General features: G+C 63.4%; 1 protein-coding gene across 1 annotated transcript in view; it reads right to left on the bottom strand.

Annotated features, from left to right (window-relative positions):
- The window catches only part of SH3TC1 (SH3 domain and tetratricopeptide repeats 1), a 44,471-nt gene that overhangs the window by 13,296 nt on the left and 10,706 nt on the right, over window positions 1–20,469 (bottom strand). The window contains exons 2-10 of the mRNA XM_021677621.1: window positions 12,117–12,330; window positions 10,470–10,544; window positions 8,493–8,620; window positions 7,244–7,349; window positions 6,359–6,505; window positions 5,564–5,774; window positions 4,569–4,645; window positions 3,580–3,775; window positions 1,046–1,179 (exon numbers count right to left, since the gene is read on the bottom strand). Of these exons, the coding sequence (XP_021533296.1) occupies window positions 1,046–1,179; window positions 3,580–3,775; window positions 4,569–4,645; window positions 5,564–5,774; window positions 6,359–6,505; window positions 7,244–7,349; window positions 8,493–8,620; window positions 10,470–10,544; window positions 12,117–12,282 (1,240 nt within the window). The 5' untranslated portion in view covers window positions 12,283–12,330. The remainder of the gene's footprint in view (window positions 1–1,045; window positions 1,180–3,579; window positions 3,776–4,568; window positions 4,646–5,563; window positions 5,775–6,358; window positions 6,506–7,243; window positions 7,350–8,492; window positions 8,621–10,469; window positions 10,545–12,116; window positions 12,331–20,469) is intronic.

The following is a 20,469-nucleotide window of genomic DNA, read 5'->3' as shown; positions in this document are numbered from 1 at the left end:
GTGTGATGTGTAGGTGTGTCCATGTGTATGTGCGCATGTGTGTCCTGTGTGGTGTGTTGGTGTGTGCATGCATGATGTGTCGGTGTGTGCACATGGTGTGTGTGCCTGTGTACGTGCACACGTGTGTCATGTGTGGTGTGTGCGTGCATTGTGTGCATGTATGTGTAAGTGTGTGTGTGTGTGTGTACACACTTGTATGCCCCTCCACCCGTGGGATGAAGGAACCAGCTAGCACGTTGCGCCCACGGCCATCAACCAGCAAGTTTGCTCGGCACCATTCCCTCTGTTGCTGCTCATGCACTCCCCACCTCACCCGTGGCCCTGCCTTCCGAGGACAGGGTGGCGGGGCGAAAGCACCATTGTCTTTAGGGGGTGGCAGCCCTGGGGTCCAGCCCCGGACCCCAGCGATCAGGCAACCCGGCCAGACCACAGCCGCACGAGCCCAGGCCCCTCAACGTTGCGACGGGAGAATGGTCGCTCCCACACACACTGTGGGAGAGGCGGCATGTGGGCAGCAGGCCAGCCCCAGGTCTGTGTGCCACCCCGCCCCCGCCCCGGGGGACTGTGGCTCTTAGGCCAGCGCTCCCTGGGCAGCAGGGAGCCTTGGGGCCACTCGGGGGCATCTCCCTGCCCCTTTCTCTGTGCCCCCCTCTGCATCTGGCCCGCTGCCCCTAGACCTCCCAGAGGAGTAGCACCATCTGCTGGTCACCTTTAAGTGCCCAGGGGTTGGCGCAGGAAGCCGGGCCTCCTGGAAGGGGGGTGGGGGGCAGGGGTTGCCGCGAGCAGTGCACGGAGGCCAAACAGTCACGCTCCACCGAGGGGACAGTAGCACGTCCTGGCCCGGGGCTGGCGGCCAGCAGCCCATGCGGCCCTGCGGGAAAGCGGTCTGCTTCCAAACCCTCCCGTCCCTCTGCGAATCTGCCCCTAGAAACCGTCCGGAGCACCCGGCTGGAGGGGGCGGCCAGCTGCAGGTCCTGTGACGTCCCTGCAGCCAGGGGGAGGCGCGGGAGGAGCAGCACCCCACCGCCCGCACCCCCACACCTACCCAAGCTGTACACCGTGCAGACATCTGCGCCAGACACCCTCCTCAGTAGCTGCCTGGCATCCTCCTCCGAAAAGCGTCCTTCATTGCTGAAGAATGACCTTTCTTCTTCATTGAGAAAAATCACATTTTCCAGCCTGGGGGGAAAAAAGGTGCGTTATTTGAGACAGCACGTTTCCTAAGTAAGACCCATTTCTACTCTCTCATTTGAGTGACAGGCCCCTCACACCTGCTCTGTGCCCAATGATGAAGACACGGGACAGAAACAAAAAAGATCTGCCCTCAAGGCTGCCTCATCCTGCTGGAGGCAGACGTCCAGGAGCAGGAGAGGTGGCTACGGACCCAGTAGGTCATGGCAGCCAGGGAAGGTGAGCTCCTAGGCAGCCTGCAAAGTCCCACTTCAAATGCCCTTTCCCCTGCGAAGCAGGTGGTGACAGCTACAGGCAGACATCAGTCCCTTCGGTCCTGAGCTCCCACGGCTCCGCGTATGGCCCCTGCAAGTGCTCCCCACAGCGCCCCACACAAACACCGGGTGTGAGTCTGCGCCAGGTCAGGGAGATGGAAAACAGGAAGCAGAGCAGGGAGAGAAGGAACAGGCGATTTGCGCCTGTAGGACTGAATTAGCAGCATTAATAGGAAACTCTGAAAAGCACTTGGAAACTGGAAGGAGCTATTTGGAGACATTGAAGAAAATCTCAGAGCGACATCTGGAGCATCCGACAGAACAACAGGCCTGTATTCCTCAGGGACACGGCATCCCAAAGGTCAAGGAGATGAAGGAACTGTCTCGGACTCAGGAGGCGAGGCTGGTGCCACGTGGTCCGGAACTTTCTCTGGGTTTGGAGGGCATGCCTGGGACACTGGCAAGAGCTCCTCCAACAGCCGTCCCAGCTCAGGCAAGCCCAGCCGTCTGCGCAGAGATGCGGCCTCCCCTGGACGAGACAGGAATTGTCTAGACCGAGGGTCCCCAGACAGCGTTCCACGGAACTCCAGCCGCTGGGGCTGTGAGAGAGGGTCCTGAAGGTGAAGTCAGTGCACAAACACATTCCAACAGGGAAAGGTCAGACTTCGCAGCGCCTTCCTAGTGCGGACCGCCAGCCAGGCACGCGGGGGCGTCCCCACCTCGCAGGAGCTCTGCCGAGTTGGTGACGGAACACTGGGAGGAACGCGCTTTGGGAAACGATCCAGCCGCGGCTCTCAGCTCCAGGCCAGCCAGCTTCGAGCCGCTCCTGACGAGCAGGCGCAACAGACACTTTTAAGTTCGCCAAGCCAAAGCGGCCTTCAAGATTTGGTCTGGGAGGCGCTGGTCTGTGAACGACCCCGGATGTTGAGGCCAGAGGATCCCCTGCAGACGTGTGCGGGAGGCCAGGCCCAGGGGCCCGGGGACAGACCCAGTGAAGGCCTTTCCATACACCCACCTTCTCTGGGCTCCCCGACTGAGGTCTTCACAACGGAAGCTCAAGGCCAGAGGAACAGAAAGGCCCCAAATGATGGGCATAGCTGTGCTCGCGGACCGCTCTCCCAGGACGCCATGCTGCTGCCCAGGGCCACACAGTGGGGATGCTCAGAATTCCCCACATGGGGTGGGCATGTCATCAGCAGGTGTGGGGGGTCCCATAGGGAGAGGAGCACGTCCCCAAGGATGAGCCACTGGAGAGGGGACTTGGACTCACTCAGGGGCGCACATGTCCACACAGTCGTTCTCGAAGGCGGACAGACCTGCACAGCTGGACTCAAAGTGCTCTGACGGCAATGGCAGCCTTTGACACGGGTGGTCGCCAGGGTCTGGGTCACGGGGGGCCTTGAAGGACAGGCCCAGGGTCCGCGAAGGGCTTTGTGAAAGCGAGTAGCATAGTGCACAAAGATGAACAGTGTCCCTCAAAATTCATTCACGTCCACCTAGAACCTCAGAAGGTGACCTTATTCAATAAAGGGTTTTTGCAGGTGTAATTAGTCAGGACGAGGTCACACTGGAATAGGGGGGCCCTGATCCAAAAGCAGGTGTCCTTCTAGTAAGAGGGATGCACAGACCCATGGGGGCGGAAGGGGGGCACATGAGGACAGAGCAGAGATTGGGGTGATGCGGCCCCAAGCCCAGGAACGCTGTAGCTGCCAGGAGCTGGATGAAACTAGGAACAATCCTCCCCTGGCGCCTCCAGGGAAAGCGTGGCTCCATGACCCCTGATTTGGGACTTGTGGCCCCGAGAACTGGGACAGAATTGCCCTCTGCTGTTCTCAGCCCCTGGTGGGTGGTGCTTTGTCACTAGGCAGCCCCCAGACCACGCTGGAGTTTGGGGAACAGCCCCTGCCCGGCTGCACGTGGTGAAGGACATGGGGGTCCAGACAGGAAGCTGAACCAGCCCTGGGGACAAGGGAACTGGGCCTGGACAGTGGCCAGGGGGAGGGACAGGGAAGGGAGCACCGTCCAGGACCACATCCAGGTTTGTCACCTGGGCGTCAGCCAAGGGCGAGGGTGGCAGGCTCCCCACAGGGGTGGAAGTGCGGGCTCGGGAGGGGACAGGGCCTCAGCCACTCACTCAGACACTTGGCCCTGCACACTGACGAGACTCGTCTGCACAAACCCGACCTGGCCCGAGGCCGTGTGCCGGCCCAGGCACCAGGGCAGGCCGGGCACCTGGGCGCCCAGGACCTCGATGATGTCGCCGCCTCGGAAGGTCATCTCTTCAGGCCCGGAGCCCTGGTAGTCTGCCACCGCCGTGGCCAGGCCCGTGGCTGCAGGAGGGGGGTCACACGGTCAGCACTGGGGGCAGACTCAGAGGGGCCCTCTGCCGGGAATGAGTGGTCGGGGTTGCAATGAGGCGTGGCCACTGCACCCAAGGGGCTGGGCCTCTAGTGGTTCCTGGAGGGGGCGCTTGATCCCCACACTGAGGAGGAGAAACTGAGGCCCCGGGCTGTCCACCTCCAAGGCCAGGGACTTCTCCTCTGTCCCACACCGGCAAGGCCAGGCTGGGGCCCATCCAGGGCAGATGCAGCTGTAAACACAGGTCCCTCTCCCATGGGGCCTTACGTTCACTGAGCAGGTACACAAGGCCATCCCCGCACCCGCCGGCTTGGAGCAGGGCAGGGAATGCTGAACCAGGAGCCCAAGCCGAAGGCCCACGCTGTCTTTTCAAGAGAAGCCCCAAGAACTAAGCCTCAAGAGCCTCCATTAGCGCAAACTCAGCCGGAGCCTAGCCCACCCATGCAAGGGCCCTCCGGCATGTGGAATGTGCAAGCCAGAGAGAAAGCCATGCCTGATGGATGGCCTGTGAGGTGACACTCGGGCTTTCCTGGAGACAGTGACAGGGACCCGGCCCGGCCTTGCCGTACCGTGTGAAATGAATCTGGACCAGCCTGTGGGGCCTCTCTGAGCCTGAGTTGTCACAACATGAACTGGAGAGGATTCTAGCTACCTCCTCCGGCTTGGGGAGGATTCATGGTGAGCACAGAAGCTTCCAGAATGCTGGTGCCTGCCCCACTTTGCCCATCCCTTTCCCAGGGGAGGAAGGCCAGTGGAAGCATTTACCCATCAGTGGGATGTCCGATGTCACAGGTCCATTCATGGAGTTGTCGATGGGGTCCCAGGGGACCCTAAGAGCCCATCTGGAGTGGGACGAGAGAGGATTTCAGGTGTGTGGCAAGTTCAAACTGAGTCAACTGGGCAAGTCAGCAGCCCCCAGGGACCCAAGAGAATTCCACCACTTGCCCGACTACACACACACACAAACACACACACACACACACACACAGACATGTGTGGCCTTTAGGCCCAGGTGTGTGGCACGGCCTGCAGGGAGCCCCGTGCTGCCCAGCCCAGGTGCCTCCTGCCCTGCCTCAGGCTGGCATTCTGGGAGACCTCCCTCCATTTACCCAGGACAGAAGCTGAGCCACTGCCTGTTAGTTCACAGCTTCTGAACATCAGGTCATCGAGTTTCTCTCTTTGCTTTGGCTGCCAGGAAGCTCCAAGCCCAGTTAACGCCCCACATTCAGCACGTGAGCAGGAACTTAACGTGCGACCCATCCTCGCCCTCCCCAGGCTTTATCTGCCTTGTGCCTCCTTACTATGGGTACACATTTGGCAGCTAGCTCCCTCAAAAGCTTTCCAGAACAAGCCAGAGTAGGGGCGCCTGGGGGGGCGCGGAAGGGTTAAGCGTCAGACTCTTGATCTCAGCTCAGGGCTTGATCTCAGGGTCGTGAGTTCAAGCCCCGTGTGTGGCTCCACGCTGGGCATGGAGCCGACTACTTAAAAAAATAACAACAACGAGCTAGAACATGAAGCAAGAGTTCTGGGCTGCACCCTCCTGCCCGGGCAGCCCCACTGGGGAATGTCAGTGTCCTCATGCAGGTGGCAGCCCACGGCCACACACTGGAAGCAGTGGAAGAGGGACCCGCGAGGGTCTGTTGGGGGCCCCTGTCCACCTCCTCTGCCCTGCGGATGGGCCAGGGCCTGGGGGGGTTCTCCGTGAGGCCCGACAACACGCGGGATGGGCTGGAAGCACAGAAACAAAGTTCGGTACCTACTGATGAAATGGAATCAAAGTTTCTGGAGTGGCCGCCGCTGCCACCTCCTCGGAGGACGTGCCGGGGCTGGGAGCGCAAGGGTCCACTGCCGGGGCTGCCTCTCCCTGGGGAACCCCCGAGGCTCGCCTGAGGGCCCAGGGGCCGCTCCCTGCACCCCGGGGGCTGGTCTTCACTCGCACACGGTGGTCAGGACACAGGACGAAGACAGGACCTTCAAAGTGACAGACGGTGTCCTTCAGGGTGGCTGGACGCTCTGCCAGGTGGGACCCACCTGTCCTGCCAGGTGACACGTGTGAAGGGAACCCTGCAGGGTCTCCCCGGCCCCAGGCTCTGCTCAGACCTCACCCAGCCTCAGACCCTCAGGGCCTCAGTTTCCCTGAGGGGCCCGACCTGTGATCCCAGGGGGCCTGTCTGCTAGGACCACCCCTGGGAGCCCGGCCCCCTCTCTTCTTCTCTGAGGCCAGGGTAAGACAGGCAGCTTTGGGTTCCGTTTGCTGCTGGCTTGCACCCCATGATGAGGCCACCACGGCACTCAAAGCAGTATCGGGTCAGGACCTTGGGGTGGGGGTGCTGCTTGCAGAAACACTTTCACTATTATTTTTGGGGGGCCTGACCAGGTCTTTATGGCAAAGTGACAGGGCCCGGGCATTTCACGGCCAGGGTCCCCCCATGTACCCCTGCGTGAGGCCCCGTCAAGTCTCCACGTGCACACCAGAGCCTCCAGGCCCTCCTCCCCCGGGCATCCCGAGCACAGCGTGGGGCCGGCCCTTGTCACCGTCACCACGTGGTGCTCACCTTCCTGGGCGAGGAGGCTCTCGTGCGTCAGCCTCAAGGCCTCCTGGTCCACATGGACTTGGACAGCTGTCTCCTCGTCCTCGTTGGGTGAGAGCAGCCAGAAGGCCTGGTCCACGAGTAGGTTTTCCAGGCAGTGATGAGTGAAGCCTGGGGGCCAGACAGGCTGGGTCACCAGCGGGCTCCAAAGGGAGGCAGGGAAGCCTTCAGGGCCCCGGTGCTGGGGGATCCCCATCCTGCTTCAGGGACTTGCGGCACCATCTACAACCCAGACAGGCCCCAGGTCTGACCATCTGGGCTGAGAGTGGACCGGCCATGACCATGGGTGACACCCTGGACTTCCCTGTGCTCTGGCGAGTTTAGACGAGGACAAGTCACTCGAGTGACCCTCAGTCTCCTCATCCGTGAGACGGGACCAGAGCATTCAGGGAGAGCGCGTGCACTCGGGAGTTGGCACAAGATGCTGTCACTCTTATTTTCCACGCTCTCAGGCTCAGACCGAGGTGGCGGAGCACGGTTCCTCAGAGACGCAGCCGGGCCCACAGACGCCTCCGAACGGATGAGGGTCCTTTAGAAAGCAAGCTCTCTGTCCGGGCTGGAAATAACCCGGTCTGTGCTCAGCGGGTCTGAGCTCAGCCTCCCTCGGGGTCTGGCCGCACAAAGCTCCGCACACAGCGCAGCGCGGGGAGGGACGCCTCTGCGCCCCGCCTGTCACGCCATCTCTCCCCGAGAGCGGGTGAGCACTAACTCCCACGGCCCGCTGCCCCGGCCCTTGTGAGCGGCGCTGGGCTGAAGCCCGATTTATGACATCAAGTGCTCGGCAGTGTGTGACAAGTGTCCTCTAAGGGGAGTCCCCATAGCCAGGTCTGGGAGGGACCCCCACTTTACCAAGAGCGTGGTAGGTGGAGAACTTCCAGATTTCCTCGAAAGTCTTAAAGGTCACCACGATCCGATCCTGGTCACTGTGGATAGATAGCAGCCTGGCCGACAGCTCCTATGGGGAAGAAACAGTCCCGGGCGGGGGGCTTTCAGGCATCTGACCGCCAGGAGGACAGAGCCGCACAACAGAAGCGTTTTGCTCAAGTGACCCAGGCAGGCGGGGAAGCACAGAGCCGGTTCCTCTACGGCCCGAGGCTGGGGCTCTCAACCCAGCCGTGGCTCCCCAGTACCCGTGCCAAGCCCCTGCGGGCTCCGTGCTCCAGTCCCTGCCCTCCGCGACAGCAGGTTCTCCCCGCAGGCTGGGCTCTCAGCCCTGTGCATCCCAGCCTTGCCTCCCAGCCCTTCCCGCAGCACCGATAGGGGGATGCGTCCTCACTCCGGCACCCCCTCTCCTCTGACTCCCATCCCATGAACGCCCGGGTGGTGACCGGGCAGGAGCGTCACCCCAGCACTTATAAAGCACAGGGTGTGTGCACTGGGGAAGGGGATGCTGCTCTGCGCTCCGCTTGACAGACTGAAAACAGGCCGCGTTTCTTGTCCAAGGTCTGACCCTCAGCACGTGGCACACCGGGGTCCAGCCCCTTGCCCGACACCACGCAGGGCTGGTACTCCCGTGCCGTTTGCAGGATCCGCACCTCGGCTCTGTGGGGTAACAAGTAAGCATCCCTGACAGGTGGCTGAGGGAGCTGGGTTCACAGAGGCCAAGGTCAGGCGGGCTGGCTGCAAGGTCACCTGGTGGCTGCCTAGCCCTAAGCCCCAGGACCTCTGTCACGGAGAGGTCGCCCTGCCCAGCCCACTCCTCGGCCACCGTCCTGCCAGAGTGTCCACTGTGCAGAGGCCAACAGGGGCCTGGCTCCATCATCAGAGTAAGATCAGCACACACCAGTCCTTCTTGCTCCCCATGACAGGGACTTTAAGAGTATCAGCAGGGTGGGGGGCACAGAGAGTGGGAGGGGACCTGGGAGCACCGTGGGCCACGTGTGGCTAGAACTGCAGGTGTGATCGGTGGCCCCCTGACCCAGACATCCAGGAGAACAGCCAGGGACAAGTCACGGTGCCACCACCTGTGGCCTTGGCCCCTCAGGGACAGAGGCCTGGGCATCAAAGGCCCTCCTGCTAGGTCTACCCCTGTCCCCTGTCCGTTCTCAGGCTTGGAGCCCCTGTGCCTCCCCGGGCCCCCCAGAGAAGCCAGGCTCACCCCCAGCGCACGGGCCACCTCCCGGCTGTCATTTTCCAACAGGCGGAGCCGGCTCCTCACGGTCTGCTGCAGGCTGGGGTCCGGCAGCCCCGTCTTCCTCCGCACGGCCAGCAGCTGCAAGGTCAGGTCTGGGAGGGGCAGCGGGAGCCAGCACTCAGCGAAGTCACCAGAGTCACTGTGACCTCCGGCCCCGACCTCTCCCACCGCTCCAGACAGGGGCATTCAAGCTCCAGCAAATCACCCACAGGTGTCCCAGGACTTACCATCCTCTCTCCTAAACTGACCCCTCCCCCTCCCCCTCGTTCCCATTTCCAAAAGGGTTTCCAGCCCCCACCCAGCTTAGACCAAGGACACTTCCCTGCACCACACAGCACCCGGGTCCACCGGTGAACTGCAAAACCAGGCCAAACCCTCCGTGGCCCCCTTCCCCGTGGCCCGGGTCCCCTAGGTCTGCCCTGGGCGGTTGTCCAGGCCCCACCCGCCAGCTCCACTCAGTCCTCCGGTCCTCAGAGAGCCAGAGGTCTCCTTACAGTGAGCTGCACGCCCCTGCTCTCAACCCTCCCAGGCCGCCTCCAGCCATGTGGAGCCTTTGAGTTCTGGAAATACGGCCCGTGCAACTGTCGCAACCAGATTTTTCATTTTAATTCAGTTAAACGGAAACAAAAATCGTGTGGCTCCTATACTGGATAGGATGGCTGCAGGCTTTTCCTTCTCAGGGAGACTGAGACACAAGCCCTTTCCACCTTCCCACCAGCACAGCCTTGAGCCTCTGGCTCTGCTCCCCCATCACCTCTTCTCTCCCTCCCCTCTAGCCTGGGGCCTCTCTGCTGCCCTAGGAGATCAAAGCACCCCCACACATCCTGCCCCAGGGCCTTTGCACTCACTACATCCTCCACCTGGAGCAGTCTCTCCCAGACCAAATCCTGGCCTGACAGGCTGCCCTAAAATTCACATCTCTGCTCAAATGCCCCCGCCAGCCCCCACCCCTGCCCCCTGAAGAGGCCTCCCAACTGTGCTGAGGGCCCCAAAGCATGAGCTGCTCTGAAGGGGTGGAGGGGGCATGGGAGAAGGGGGGAGGAAGCAGGAGGAGAGAGAGGGGGGAAGGGAGAGAGAAGGGGTGGGGGGGAGAAAGAGGGGGGAGGGGAGCGCGGGGGAGGGGAAGGCAGGGGAGGGCAGTATGGAGACCACTGGGATCTGGAATCAGGCTCACTCCCCCAGCAGGAAGCATGCCCAACATTTCACAACTGGTTCTGAGATGTGACACCTCCTATTCCCATAAGAGGGTGGGTGGCGTTTTCAGACCCAAAATAATCTGCCGCTTGCTCAACACCCCCTGGTCATCGTGATGACCACAGGCAGCGCCGGCCCCCCGGAAGGAACGTCGGAGGACAGGTGGGTGTCAAGGCAAAGTGAACCACCAACAACGCTGGGGTTTCTGTGCCGCCACCGCGGGGACCGGGAGTGGGGTCTCAGGGGTCGGGGGCTTTTTACCGCCCCATCCCCCTCCGCCACCCAGGGCTGCCTCCCCTCATCTGCGCCCTGCAGAAATCCTGTTGATCCGCGGAGCCCCCTCCCCAGATGCCGGTCCCTCTGCGGCCCCACAACACAGTGGGCTGGTTGGTCTGGTTTTACCACACCCCACCTGTGACCCCTCCCCAAGAGTCTCACTTCCCCCACATGTGGCCCCGCCCCCAGGGCAGTCAACTCTGGCCTTCAGGCCCCAAGCAGAAAGGCAGAGTCCTGGGCCCTGCACCCCAGCGGGGCCGAGTCAGAGTCTGGGCGCAGGACCTGGCCATCTGCAATTTACCAGCCTCCCCTCCCCCACAGCGATCCCCGGGAGGGAAGTCTGGGGACCAGGCATTCTGTGTCCAGGGCACAGTCGAGGCTGGAGGGAAGGGGGCACGCCCAGGGACCCCACATTCACAGCCCTTCCCAGACTGAACCCTGCTGCACATTGGGGTACCCGTGGACGTCTACCTGTGGGGTACGTGCCCATCTGGCCAGGAGGGGTCCCAGCAGCTGGCCCGGAGCCCCCAGGGGGAGGACTGGCATCTGTAATAAAGCAGGGTTGTGGGATCAAGGTCAAAGCAGGGTTGTGGGATCAAGGTCAGAACAGGCAACTCTCAGCCGTGCGGGCACAAAGCCCCTGATATTTCTGGAACAAAAGAGGTGTGTCCACACCCATACAAACCACTGACCCCTCGAATTCCCTGCCTCCAGGTCACAAAAGCCCAAGGAGGATGGAGGGGGTGTGAGGTTCTCCCTGTGTTCCAACAGACTACCCCAAGCTTAGAGGTGTCTGAAACCACCGCCAGTGTCTTGTGTTGCTGGGCTGGAGTCTGGAAAGGTCTCACTGGCTAAAACCAAGGGTCAGCAGAGTTGCTGCCCCCAGGAGGCTCCGCGGGGAGAGTCTGTCTCCCAGCTCCCAGAGGCATCCACCCGCGTCCTTGGCCTGTGGATCTTCCTCCATCTTCCAAGCTGGAAGCCAGGCACCGTCAACGTCTCCGATTCTGACCCTGGGCTTATCTTCCCATTTTAGGATTCTTAACCCCATCTACAAAATCACTTTTGCTATACGTCTGGGGACTAGGATGTGGCCTTGCTTGGGGGCCACTGTCCTACTGACCACAGAGGGAAGGGGGCGGCCCAGAAGGAACCCTGGGTCTGGGGCAGACAGGGCTGCGTCCTGGTCCTTCTGCACGTCACTCACCGAGGGGGACACGGGCCCTCTCGGCCTTGGGAGGTGTCTCGGGTGTGGCTCACAGCCTGGCAGGATTAGCGAGGCACTCCAGAGTGCAGGGGGCCAGCCGAGGGGGCGCCCCCGGGGGCCGGAGCGGAGGACAGGCTCTGGAACTGGGTGGCAGCTCAGGCCTCTGCTGGCCAGGCAGGTGTCCGACTGCAGGCCCACACCCCATCGTGAGTCGGCACCCACGGGGGCCACCCCAGTCCTTCCTGTCTCCCTCACGCCCAGAAGGCCTGAGGCAACAGGTACGAAGTGCCTCTAGCTCGCACTATGCACCTCGTGAGGCTTGTTTCCATCCTCCCAGTGCATCCGTTGTTCACTGATCATTCAAGCATCTACTGAGCTTGTCCTGTGTGCCAAGCCCCAGACCCCTCAGGCAGCTAGGCAGGTGGCCTGGAGGAGGGTGCACATGTGAGGACAGGGGAGTCTGGGGGGAGGCCGGAGCCACAGGCTGTCCCGGGCTCAGGGAGGGTCCTCCCCCCTCCTTCCCTCGCCTCCAGGGCCCAAGGAGGTAGGGAGTGGGGTCCATGAGATCGCCCAGCCCACCCCTCAGGTTTCCAAGTGGGGAAACTGAGGCCCCAGTCAAGCATTGGCCAGTGACGATCAGGAATCCCAGCCTTGCTTCCGGGCTCGGCCTCATGTGCCCATGGCTCTGGGCTCATCCTCCTCCCACCAGGAAGCGGCCTGGCCTGGTCCTGGCTGGCCACTGGTGCCCTCCCAGGGGAGCGAGGGATGCCCCCTTCTGAGCAATTCCAGGGCTTTCTGTCCTGAGGACATAGCAGGACTGTGGGCGCTTGAGGGTTTGTAACAGAGCGGTAAATTCATCGGGGGACAGCCGTGGGCGGCCGGACAGTGGGGTGGACGGCACGCGCTGTACTCACCGCCTCCGACAAGCGCCTCGGCCTCCTCGGGCCCTGCTCGCTCCCAGACAACCGACGGGCTCATGGCCACTCTCTGGGCCTTGTGGCCGCCGCCACCGCCGCCTCCCGAGGGTGCCGCCGCGGGCCCTCTCCCCTTCAGGGCCGGCTCCTCCGCGGGGCCCTCCATGTCCGGGCGGCGGCCTCAGCGCCGGGGGCTCCGCATACCCGCGGGCCGCTGGGGGAAGAGGACAGGCTGTGGGTCAGCAGGGAGGCCTCCCCGGGAACACAGGTGCCCTGAGGACGCTGCCACGGGGTTGGGGTCGGAGGAGAGACGGCCTCCCGTTTGCCAGGCGGGCCTCTGCACATCCTTCAGAGCTTTGCTTGTGAGTCAGTCTGTCGCTGCTTCTCCCGCTACGACGGGCCCCCCCCCGCAGGCTCTTCCCGAGACATGGGCCAGCGCGGGCCCGGTGGAGCGGGCTGGAAGCCGTGCGGGCAGGTGGGGACCCCACTCCAGCTCACGACCCCCAGGAGGCTGCTCAGAGCCTGACGCGTTGTGGCTGCTCAAACGTTCCTGCCAATGCCGGACAAACATGGGGAACAGAGCAGAAGTCCTCGGGGGACACCCTGGCGCCTTGGACGTGAGCAAGCCCACTGCGCGTCCCGTCGAGCTAGGGCCACAACAGAGGCCCCCGGAAACACCCATCTAGTTCCGTTTCCCACAAGCACCAGTTCCACTGTGATCCGGTCTCGGGTTCCCAGGAGATCTGTTGCTCCCACCGGAAGAGGCCTGGGCTCCAGCAGGGCCCCCGGAACGCCGTCCCACCCCACAGGTCAAGAAGTGGGCCAGGGTCCAGGCCGCCCAGGAAGGGAAGGTGGCGGACGGCAGGGAAGGAGGAAGTGGTGAGGCAGACGAGGCAGAACAGGCGATGGCTGCCCACCCCGGGGTGCCCTCAGGCCTCCCCGCAAGAGCAGTCATTATGCCTCACTACTTCCTGGGGTCAGAGACGAGAGGCCGTTACAGATGGACGGTCCGTGCTGCTGGGGTTGGGGCTTTGTCACCAATCAGGACAAAGAAGAACACAGAGTCCCCTTTCAGATGGGAACGTGGGGTGATGGGTGGGCCAAGAGGGTGGCCAGGGCTGGGGAAGGCGGGGCCAGACCCCCCGCTGTGGCCACAGGGACGGGAGCAGCCTCGGGGACAGAGGAGACAAGGAATGGCCCTGCTCACTCGCCAAGAGCACTGCTAGGTCGCACAAACAAGGGAACCCCCTCGTTTCGGGCCTCCCTGAGCCCTGATGCTGAGCTCCGAGATTTCAAACCAAACCCAGGGCAGGCGGTGGGAATTCCCTCTGCACAGAGCATGCAGGGACAGGCAGGCACCCCCCTCACCCGCTCTCCGGGGCCAACAATGCCAACCGAGAAGCAAGTCAGGCTTCCTCCTGGCCCACCCCCTTTCCTGGAGGATGTTGGGGCAGGGCCCCCGCGGCGGACGGAGTTCAGGGGCAGCCATGTGGAGCTCAGAGCCTGGATGGCCCCACCAGCCCCTGGGCCCATCTCCCTCCAGAACCCCAGGGGACTGGACATGGACCCAGGTCCCCAGAACCTCAGACACAGGTGTTTGTCAACCACCTGCACGCACCCCTGCTAGTCTGGGGGCGGGTTCTGTGACTGGCAGCACAGGAGGACAGGGAAAGGGGGCTGGGCAGTCAGCAAGGCCTCTGGGGGTGGTGGGAACCACCTGCAGAGCGGCTGACGGGTGGCCATTCACATTGCCAACAGCATGGGGCATGGGGCGGGGGAGGCAGAACCCCAGACAACCGGACACCACCTGTGTCCTCCTGTCCCCAAAGCCTTTGTGCACTGGACCCCAGCAGGCGTCCCAGGGGCACCGCTCAGCTCGTGGCCCAGGCAGCCAGCTCACCTCCTGGGTGGCTTTGCCCGGCCCGCTGCCCCTCGGACCCTTAAATGTCCAGAGTCATCACTGCTGGGGACTGGCAAGGCCGGCTTTTCAGCCCATTAGAAGCCAGGACTGCTCCTACAATCCAAATGAAAAAGACAAAAAAGAGAGGTAGGAGTGGCCCTGGGAGTCGCAGAAGCAGAGCACCCCGTGTTTCTGACAGGAATTACTCTGGTGCCCCTCCTGTGGCCTTGGGGCCAAACAGCCCCTCACTGCAGAGAAACAGGGGTGAAACGGTCTGTCTGCCCCTCCAGAGGGACCCACGGGCCCCCAGCAGCCCAAGGCCCGCAAGACTTGCAGAAGCGATGCCTCCAGGAGCCCCTATCCCCTCACTCCCAACTGGGACCTGAGTCCCATCCTGACCTACCTCTGAGGGGCAGGGGCACAGACTGGGAGGTGGGGGCAAGGAGGCAAGGAGCACGCAGGGGACCCCCGCTCGGCCAGGCAGCCCCTCTCCTCTCTGCCAGAGCTGCTTGACCCAGGGAGGGCGGGGAGGGGGCAGGCGGGGGCTGCTCCCTGTTCCAGGGAAGAAGCCACGGCTAAACTAAAGATGCCCAGAACCTTCTCCACGCAGCCTTGTCGAATGGCTCACATGTCATTCAGGCCCGGGGGCCCCGCACTCCCTGCTCCCCGGTCCCCGTGCCATCTCCATCCTCGTAAAGCATGAAGACCCCCGCCATTTTTCCAGACACAGCTCCGTGTGGGGCCGCCCTGGCCGGCCCCCCACCGAGCCCAAGCCTATGGTGCTTTCCCTCCTGGCTTCACCCCTGGGATCCCCGCCCTCGCAGCTCCCGCACCACTGGTAGCTGCAGCTGGGTGTCAGGACCCGGATGCACAAGGGCTGCCAGGCCAGCCTGCCATCTCTCTCCTCTTCCCTTCTGACACGCAGGGGTGTTAGCCTCCCTCCCCGCCCGGCACGTCCTCCCCAGCCCCGGGTGCAGCAGGGGCCCCTGCAGCCGGGCATCTCACAGGACCCTGCCGGGTCTGGTGGCAGCCTCTCGTCCTGCCGGCATCCGCCCCCGGGTCAGGACTGGCCCATCCCTGTCTGCGTCCGGGGGCCCCCCGCGGCCTGCTCCCCACAGCCTCAGGGACAGCTTCCTGAGGAAAGGGAAGGCTTCCTGGGCTCAAAGACCCTCCCACCTGCCCAGTGACGATGTGCCCGAGCAGGCGGGGCCGCCAGGGACGATCTCAGCGCGGGGCTTCCTAGTCCTAGGCAGAGATGAGGAAGTGAGCCCAATCTGTGCAGGAGAGTTCCCCGCCCCCCGCGGGTTCCTGTAACTGCCCCGCTTGGCCTCACAGGCCCCGGGTCCTGCTGTAGACGCAGCTCCCAGGGGGCTGGGAGAGCTCTCCACGCCTCACTCTGCCCTCCTGGAGGGTGAGAGCAAACACCCCTGCCCCACGAGGAGGTCAACGGAGTAAACCGATGGTGCTCCACGATCACAGTTGGCGCTTAATAAATGTGGGTCCACAGAGGGAGAGGCGGTACCTTCCCAACCCCGGACAGGTTTGGGGGGGTCTGGTCGGAGCACTCACGGGGCTCGTACAGAACCAATACCTTGTGGGCCCATGGAGACCTTGTCACCTTCACCAAGAAGCACCTCTGGGGAGTTGTCTGGTCACCCCTGGACAGGGGTGAATGGTGTCCCCCCAGATCCTGGCACTGTAGAAGGTGGCCTTATTTGGAAATGGGGTCTTTGCAGATCTGACTCCTTAGGATGAGGTCATACTGCATGGGGGGCCTTAATCCAGTGACGGTGTCTTATAAGAGGAGGGACACAGACGGACATGGGGCGGGGGCCACGAGACCACAGAGGCCAGAGGAAGGGATGAGGCCAGGAGCCCGGGAGCTGGAAGAGGCGGGAAGGAGCTTCCCTTGCAGCCAGTTCCCATCGTTGAGAGCCCCGGGACACTGGTTCACCTGTAACCCCCTACCTTCTCCTCCTCTGCTGGGAGGCGGGGTCCACCTCACCTCCATCACGGCACTCTGTGAGTCAGGTGCACAGCGCCCCATACAGGATGTGTCATTGTCACCAACAGCACTGTTGACCACCCCACCCAACAGCCACCACCCTGAGGCGCTAACCAAGCACGCCCACCTAATCTTCCTGATGACCGGGGGAGGGGGCGCCACTGTGCCCATTTCACAAGCTGGGCGAGCTGCCGCAGGGACTCGGCCCGGCTGGGGGGCACAGACGGGATTTGAACCCACAGGGGCCGAGCCCAGCACTGGAGCCCCTGCCCGTAACCGGCACGCACCCCGCCTCCCACCAGGAGTCTGGCCACGGCTCCCAGCACCACCAGCTCCACTAACTGCCACCAACGTTGCTTTGCCACAGACAGAGCTGGGGGGGAGCTGGGGCTCCCGGAGGGGTCACTGGAAGCCGGGAGAGGGTCTCAGTGGTGTGCTGGGAGCACGGGCCCAGCGCCGGACCTGGCAATACACGTTCTGGGTCCATGTCCTCCCCTACAACGGTGTGGTTGGTGCCCCTAGTCACAGCGCTCATCCCCAGCCAGTGGATAGAAAAGAGGCCCAGAGATGGTGACCTCAGAGCGGCCAGGTCAGAGCTTCAGAGCCACCCTGGGCTGTCCTGTGGTGTCCCTTGTGGTGTCTGTCCGATGTGGCATCCCCCCCAGTGTGGGGGCCCACTCGAGACCCTGACACCTGGACTCGGACTCGGCTCCGCGCCCCATCCAGACCCTGGCATGCGCTCGCTGAGTGCCCACGGGAAGGGGGGTCAAGCAAGATCACAGAAGCAAGGGGCTTCATCGGCTGCTGTGGTCTCCTCACGGGCCCCCACAGCCTTCCGGACTCCCCCGACTTCAGCTCTGCTCCCCACCGTCCCAAGATGCCAGAGGAGTCTTCAAGAAAGTGAAAGTTGACAGACTAGTCTTAGACCCCACCGTGGGCGGCAGGCCCCGGCTCCGTGGACCATGCCCGCTGGGCCAGTCCTTGTCCCGCCCGCCCCAGCGCCCCCCCCGCCCCCCGCACCCCATACCTGCGTCCCGCTCCTCAGAGGCAGCTCCCGGCCCAGAGGACAGGGCGGGGGCGTGGGGGGCAGCAGGACGACAGGCCCCAGGTGGCCGCTCCCGGCTCCTCGCTGGCTGGCCCTGCGGGCCGTCTCAGCTGGCCAGGACAGGCGGCAGCCGCCCACGGCCCGGCTGACTGCACGGTGGCCGCCACCACCCCCTGCTTCCTGCCACACTTCCTCCCTGCGCCGCGGGCCGGCCCGGTGGCGAGAGGCAGGCCCAGAGCGCCTCGCGCTGGTCATTAGCTCCTCCCTGGACCGGCTCCAGGCCCAGACGCGCCCGCCCGAGATGGAGACACCCAGGCTCCCGCCCAGGCCCCCCGGATTGGGGAAGTGCCCCAGCTGCCGGCCCCACGGCCCCAGCACCCTCTGCTCCGCTCTGCTCCTCTTCTGCTTGGTGCACGCACACGCACACGCCACACACGCGGACACACACACACGCCACACACAACTCTCACACGACACACACGTGCACACGTGCACGTTCATACATGACACATACATGTACGCACACACACTCACACGATGCACACATCACACTTGCACACACAGGATACACACACATCTTGCACACACGATACACACATACATACACTCACACACACAACACGCACGCGTGTGCACCCCTTCCCTTTGCCGGGTGCTGCCCCCACCCGCCGGCCCACCAGGTACAGATGGGGCTCGGGCAACAGGTCCCCTCACCGCTGACTTCCCACAGGCTCTGGGACCCACCTGGGACTCGGCTCCCCCGGGAGCGGGGACAAGCAGGAAATGAGCTGGGGTCGGCCCGCAGCCCCGCCCTCCCATGTGCTCTCACGCCCCCCGAGGCAGGGGCACGGCCCGTCCTGGCCCCAGCCCAGGCCCAGGGATCAGGAGGACAGCGACCCTCTCCTCCGTCCTGTGTGGGGCAGGCCTGGATTACCACCACGAGAAATCTCTAATTCAGCGGTCATGGGACTGTTTTGCAGACAGTGAAACTGAGGTCAGAGAGGTCATGGGACATGCCCGAGGCCAGTGAGGACTAGAAGAGCCCAGAACTGGGTCTGACAGACACTGAGGCCCCCAGGCCAGGGCACTAAGAGCACCACCACGGACACGTGGGTGACGGCTCTTTGTCACGGGGAAGGGCTGCTGTGCACGCTCGGGATTCCAGCTGCATCCCTGGCCTCGGCCCGCTAGATGCCAGTACCCCTAGCCGCCCCCCGGACCCCAGCCGTGACCACCCAACACCCCTCTGGACATGAGTCACCCGGGGGCGACATCAGGCTGAACTGCTGCTCCAGGTCGAGCTGCCTCCAACCTCGGAAGGTGGGAGGGCCCAGCAGGTCACCAGCAGAGCCAGGCCTGACACTCGGGCCCCCACCACGCCCGGCCCGGCCAGGTCCCACTGCACGGAGACCGCACAGACGGAGCCAGGGGTCAGGCAGGACGTTTTCACGGTCCCCATGACCGCAGGCCGACTAACGGGGACAACTGGAAGCTACTCGGTGGGTCCCAGGGGACCGGGGGGCCGCAGAGCAAGAGGGGAGGCAGCTTCCACAGCAGCTCCGGCTTCCCACTGGGAGGTGTGGCCGCTCCAAGCCTGGCTGTCCCCTCCGTGGGGTAGGAGTAGCTGTCTCTCTGGAAGGACAGCTGTGATGGTCACTGTGCCAATGTCCTGGGGCTTCGGGGACAAAGCTCCGTGGACTGGGTGCCTTAAAGTGACCGAGGCCTATTCCCTCTGGAGGCCAGAAGTCTAAATCAAGGTGTGGGCAGGGCCGCGCTCCCTCTGGAGGCTCCAGAGGGTCCTTCCCATCTCTTCCAGCTCCCGGGCTCCTGGCCACACAGCTCTGTCTCCCGTCACCACCTGGCCACCCTGTGTGGCTCTTCCCTTTCGTATTGTATTTGGGGCCCACCTCATCTTGAGACCCTTACCTTAATTATACCTACAGAGACACTTTTCCCAAACGAGATCGTGTCTGGAGGTTCCCCTGGATACACCTGTGGGGCCACCATCCCGCCCCAAACTCCTAGACGCCCAGGGGAGTGGGAAGCAGGCTGAGGACAGGGCAGTTAGTGAACGCGGGTGCCCACCTGCCTGCCCGCCGAGGCTCCCCGCTGTGGCTCCCCTCAGCCTCAGCGACCTGCAGGCCTTCGAGGCTCCGTCCTCCTGCCCACCTCTGGGGCAAGAGGGGGCCCTAAACGAGGTCCAGGTGCCCTGTCCTGAAGCACCTCCCAGGTGCGAGTCCTTAGCACCCCTTCCTCGCAGACACCTGCCCCTCCATCTCTCCGCCCTCCTCTGTCCACCCCAGTTCTGCCTCCAACCTTGCCCAGCTCCCTGTGCCTGTCTTCACAGCCCTGGAAATGGTGATGCCCTACCCCTCGCAAGGACCCGCTGAACCTCAGAAGTTGGATTCCTTGCACCTTCTCTGTAGGCTGGGTGCTCCCCTGCCGTGGCCACTCTCCTGGGCGAGCCTGCCTCCCCCATCCAGACACAGGCGCCCCAGCCCCCCTTTGCACTGGCACCGGGGACCTGTGGACGCCCGCAGATGGGCCCACAGCCTCCTCCGGCCTGCTCACCAGAGAGCAGAGCTCAGGCTGCCCCACAGGGTGGGAGGTGGGCACCTGAGTCCAAGGACAGCACACCTTGCAGGTCAGCTCTGCCGTGCTGGCCACACGACCTGGGTGCTTTGGTTTCTCAGAGAAGCCCCAGGGGGCTCAGATGCTCTTCCGTGGTTTTGCTCTGGGTCCTCACGAGCATTAAACTAGATGCAGAAGTCTCTAGCAGGCCATGTGCAGCCCGTTACCACAGCTACACCTGAATGTTTGTTCATTTTACAAATGCTGAGTGTCTGGGCCTCTCCCGTGGCCGAGGCCCACGACAGCAGGGGACGCAGCTACCAGGCAAACGGAGAAAGAGGGACGCGTCCGAAGGTCAGCACGTCCATCAGCGCCCTCCCCGGCCCTGCCGCCCACCCTGCAGCCCGGGGCTGGCTGTGCCACAGCTCGGGGTAGGGGGGGGGGGCGTCCGCAGGCGGAAGCCAGGCACGGGCACTGAGCCCACCCTCTCCAACCCACTGCAGGCCCCTGCTCCTCTCGGCCTCCGTCTCATGTCTGTGAGCTGGGACCCCGAACTCTTCAGCCCGTGTTCCAGAACCCACAATGTGCAGAACATGAGATGCTTGGCTTTGTTTTTCTGGAAATTGTACTGAAAGAGGCCCCAGATGGGCTCCACATCCATAAAAGGGCCTGGACACATTTCCTCTCCTGGCCATTGTCCCCCGCTGGGGCCCGGACCCTGTATCCTGTTTGTATCCGCAGCTGTGCTCTTGGCCCGAGGCCGGCGCAGTTTCCAAGGGCTTCCCCAACTGTGCCCAGCACTCTGACTCTGCACTCACACACTGACCCCACA

The sequence above is a fragment of the Neomonachus schauinslandi genome, chromosome 2 (genome assembly GCF_002201575.2).
Source record: "Neomonachus schauinslandi chromosome 2, ASM220157v2, whole genome shotgun sequence".
In the NCBI taxonomy this organism is placed as follows: Eukaryota; Metazoa; Chordata; class Mammalia; order Carnivora; family Phocidae; genus Neomonachus; species Neomonachus schauinslandi.
Note: the sequence above shows the minus strand (reverse complement) of the source record. Positions and strands in the feature narration are given on the sequence as shown.